The 4,714-nt window shown below is 41.8% G+C and overlaps 1 protein-coding gene across 1 annotated transcript in view; it reads right to left on the bottom strand.

Moving 5' to 3' along the window:
- Window positions 1-3,895, bottom strand: part of abcf3 (ATP-binding cassette, sub-family F (GCN20), member 3) — a 12,577-nt gene extending 8,682 nt beyond the window's left edge. The window contains exons 1-5 of the mRNA XM_023417535.2: window positions 3,782-3,895; window positions 1,880-2,027; window positions 1,279-1,355; window positions 1,068-1,123; window positions 47-144 (exon numbers count right to left, since the gene is read on the bottom strand). Of these exons, the coding sequence (XP_023273303.1) occupies window positions 47-144; window positions 1,068-1,123; window positions 1,279-1,355; window positions 1,880-2,027; window positions 3,782-3,854 (452 nt within the window). The 5' untranslated portion in view covers window positions 3,855-3,895. The remainder of the gene's footprint in view (window positions 1-46; window positions 145-1,067; window positions 1,124-1,278; window positions 1,356-1,879; window positions 2,028-3,781) is intronic.
- Between the last annotated feature and the right edge of the window lie 819 nt (window positions 3,896-4,714).

The raw sequence follows: 4,714 nt of genomic DNA, 5'->3' as shown, positions 1-4,714 counted from the left end.
ACAGGTGTGAACAGGTGTGAACAGGTGAGGACAGGCTTGCACTGACAGTGGGGTGGAGGCTTTCTGGGAGTCCTTCTCGTTCCTGCGTTCGTGTTTAGCCTTCAGCTTCGCCTCGGCCTTCTCCAGTTTCTTGGCATCCACCGTCTGAAGAAACAGAGACAGCAAGTGTCAGCAAGTGACAGTGACAGAGTGTCAGAGGCAGAGTGAGGGAGTGAGAGTGGGAGAGACAGAGTGACAGAGTAAGAGTGATAGCATGGGAGTGACAGAGTGAGAGAGACAGAGTGAGAGTGACAGACAGAGTGTCAGAGGCAGAGTGAGGGAGTGAGAGTGACAGAGACAGAGTGACAGAGTAAGAGTGATAGCATGGGAGTGACAGAGTGAGAGAGACAGTGTGAGAGTGACAGAGACAGTAAGAATGAGTGAGAGTGAGAGAGTGAGAGAGTAAAAGAGTAAGAGTGAAAATGACACAGAGAGTGACATTGACAGAGTGAGAGTGTCAGTGAGAGTGACAGAGTGAGAGTGACAGAGTGAGAGTGTCAGTGAGAGTGACAGAGTGAGAGTGACAGAGTGAGAGTGTCAGTGAGAGTGACAGAGTGAGAGTGACAGAGTGAGAGTGTCAGTGAGAGTGACAGAGTGAGAGTGACAGAGTGAGAGTGACAGTGAGAGTGACAGAGTGAGAGTGACAGAATGAGAGTGACAGAGTGAGCGTGACAGTAAGAGTGAGGGTGACAGAGTGAGAGTGACAGTAAGAGTGACAGTAAGAGTGAAAGTGACAGAATGAGAGTGACAGAGTGAGAGTGACAGAGTGAGAGTGATATAGTGAAAGTGACAGAGTGAGAGTGATATAGTGAGTCTGACAGAGTGAGTGACAGAGTGAGAGTGATATAGTGAAAGTGACAGAGTGAGAGTGATATAGTGAAAGTGACAGAGTGAGAGTGACAGAATGAGAGTGATACAGTGAGTCTGACAGAGTGAGTGACAGAATGAGAGTGATATAGTGAGTGTGACAGAGTGAGTGTGACAGAGTGAGAGTGACAGAGTGACAGATCGAGAGGTTTAAGACTCACTGTGTTCTGAGGACGTTTCATCATCCAGATACCCTGAACATCTTTTGCTGCTGACCCTGAAGACAAACAAACACAGGTTCATCACAGGTTCAGACTGTAATGTAGAAGAGCAGTTGTAAACACATATATATATATATATATACATACACAATACATATAGAAATACATGTGGTCTATTTGATCATTAGACTGAAGTATAATGTGTTTTCACCAGTGTCCACAGAGATCTGAGAGAGTTGAACAGGAGCGTCCAACAACATCTGCTTCTGAGAGCCATGATGGTTGTTCCTAGCAAACATGAAGGACAGATGTTATTACAGATGTTATAAAAATGATGAAATAAAACAGAAACATGTTCACCAACAGACACAAATATTACTGTAGGACACAAACAAAACTTCCTGTAATTGACCTGATAAACACGGAGGAGAAACATCACTGTCTCACCATGTATGATTATTGAGAGCATATTGATCAGACAGGTTAATGTTCTCTTCAGTTACTTCATTGATCCTTTTGTCTTTAAGTCAGGAAGTATCTTCTTTTTTTTTAAGTTAAGTCCCACACCTGAAAAGCTGAGACATCATCTTAGTATAAAACATGACTAAATCAATCCTATTCATATTCATAAGTTAATCAGCTGATTGGTGCAGCTCAGGTGGACAAACTGTTCTCAGCCTCCTCCTTTACAGGATGTGAGATCTTGACACTGACAGACAGATTTTGGGTAAAACATCTTTTAAAGACTCTGCTCCCTCAGCTGTGTTTCTGTGGAAGTGAGTCTCTGCTGCCTCTCATTTGTCCTTTCTTACAGTTTGAGGGTGTTGAACATCTGGAGACAGATATCTCTGACGTCGTCCGCATTTTTACTGTCAGCAGACACTTCCTGCAGGACGCCACCGATGGCATCAAAAACTTCCTCTCCATCCTCGAAGTCTGCGCCACCGCTCTCCAGGACACCTGAGACACACAGACACACTTCATGAGACACATTAACACACTGGCCTCGTGTCTCGCCTGTTTCACCTCCATCACCTGCCTCACTCACCTGACTCCATCCCCTGACTCCATCTGCTTCTACTCTATTATTTAGCAGTCTGCAAAGGAAACAGATGTGCAGGATGTTTCTGGACATGAACTCTGTGACTACTGATTATTCTCATTGTTATATCTATCGGCTAATTGATCAGTTGACTATTGGTTTCAGCTATCTATCTAACTAGCTAGCTAACAAAAAAACGTGAAAGGTCCTCTCTAGAGGCAGAGTTTGGTTTGTCAGCTCTGGGCTACTGTAGAAACATGGCGGCTCAATGGAGGAAGACCTGCTCTCTGTGTAGACATGAAGAGCTCATTCTAAGTTAATGAAGACACAAAGATTCTTATGAGATTCTTCATTATGTGTTTCATTAGTGTATGATAGTACACTAATCAAACTATAATTATTTTAGATTTCATTTCAGATCCTTAAAGTTCCTGTGTAAACATGGTTCTCTAACATAGTGGTTCTTGTTCTACCTCGGTACATCAAAGAGAGGACATCAGACTATAAATGACACTGATATTCATATCTGGAGATTTTAGAGATGCAGAATGATAAACTAATTTATAGACAGATACTGACACTGTGAGCACTGTCAGAGTTGCTCCTCTCTACATGAAGCTGAGGCTCATTTAACACCTGAAAAACCTGAAACATTTCAACACAAGTCTGAAGTGACTGAAGTCACTATAATAAATATATTACCTCAACCTCCATCTGTCATCTCAGTTCATCTCGGGTGAAGAGGAGATTCTGTTAAAACAGTTTTCCACCCCTGAGCATCACACAACAACCGCAGTAATGATCAGTGTGTTTAACTTTTAAAAAGTGGCATGTGAGCTAATAAATGAGAGTCCCAACCTCTGGTCCTGCCAGGAGTGGTCTGTCAGGTTTATGAAGCAGCAGCACAATTCACTCTGTGATGAGACTGATGTCTGACTGTTCACTGTAAAACAGACTGAGAGAACAGGAAGTCTTCTACTCGTATCGGAGTGAAGCCACTTTCATGTCAACGTGTCCTCAGCGTGAGTCCATCACCAGACACAGCAGTGTTTCCTGTCTATGTCTGAGCAGTGACTGAGCAGAGCACAGCGACACTGACAGATGTTTATCCAGATGCAGGTGAGCTGAAACTAGATTCACAGGTGACAGAAGGAGGCTTACATGTGCACTGCACTCATGTTGAGTCTGGATCTTAAAGTTGTTACGTGACGTGACATATTCTGATTAATTACATGACCCAAACTCAGTGAAACATGTGTTAGTGTATAGTTCATCTCTGACACAGTCTGACAGCTGCAGTGACACATACTACACTTTATATTTATCAATGAGAACAACTAAGTTTTATAGAAATCAACAACATTAATTTTTTCTTCTCTAAACTTCACTATCTTTACTGGAATATTTCCCTCCCCAGTTCCTGCGGGTCAGTATTCGGGGTCTGGTCAAGTCAAACTGGGATATAAGTCTCAGACTGACCCGGGTTTAGGTGGAGCTAACCAGCCCATGCCGTGCTGCCAGGAGTCCCGGCTCCGGTTAGCCGGGATAGCTCATTAGCTCTGTGCTACAGAGAAGCAGCTCCCGGCTAACAGGCAGAGTAAAGGGCCGGTCTGTACCGCTTCACCGGTGCGGGGACAGCGGCCACACGGCGGCTCTGTCCGCGGTGTCTCACCTGTGATATAATCGAAAAGCTCCGAGTCGATCTCAGGAAACTCGCTCTTCAGAATGTCCACGTACGTCGCCATGATACCCGGCCCTGGACTCAGCCGCGATGCGCATGCGTCAAAATGCGACAGCGCCGTGAATTCTTGGAGATGTAGTTTATATATCCATTGGGGCGATGTCAGGTTATAAAAGCTAGGCCAAAATGTTATTATATATATAAATATTGATTTCCCATTACAAGTTATTTATTGATTTATTCATTATTATTTATCATTTACATTTACATTTCTAAGGCCACTGTAAAACTCCATCTAGCAAAAGAAGAGATTATTTTGTCAAGTAATTTGATCTTCTTTAGTGACTTTTTTAAAACCTGTATGATTTTTTTTAATGTTAATTTGTTGATTTATTAATGTATCTTGCATTTCTGTCGGATGTGTTGATGTGTTCAAGTTCACGTAACTTACAGGATAACAAAACCTATTTCTTTTCTCTCTTGATCTTCGATTTTGTTGCTGCTTGTTTCGCAGCTTCGTTATTTTTTCATTGTTTTTCAGGTAAGTGAATGAACTGTCTTTGATTACATAACATTTTGAATATGGACTTTTCCTGTTGAAATTAAAACATATTAGTGGTTAGATTCTTTTTTATGCTTTATTATCATCAATTGACTTCATTGTAACCTTTTTCATATATATATATATATATATATATATATATATATATATATATATATATATATATATACAGTGCTAATAGTAGTATAAGTATTATTAGCAGTACGTATAATACCATATGCAGTATTAGCAGTTCTAGGCAGTACTAAAAGCACAAATGCAGTACTAACAGTAGACTGTTTTCTTAGTAAAAACTCGTCATCTGTTGTCCAGTCGCCTCCTCTTTGAGCGCCGCTCTGCGCATGCTCCACTATGTGTTTAGG

The sequence above is a fragment of the Seriola lalandi genome, unplaced genomic scaffold, assembly GCF_002814215.2.
Source record: "Seriola lalandi dorsalis isolate HSWRI2012SDOR001 ecotype SW California unplaced genomic scaffold, Sedor1 jcf7180002054575, whole genome shotgun sequence".
Taxonomy (NCBI): Eukaryota; Metazoa; Chordata; class Actinopteri; order Carangiformes; family Carangidae; genus Seriola; species Seriola lalandi.
The sequence above is the reverse complement of the archived record's forward strand: the minus strand, read 5'-3'. Positions and strand labels throughout refer to the sequence as shown.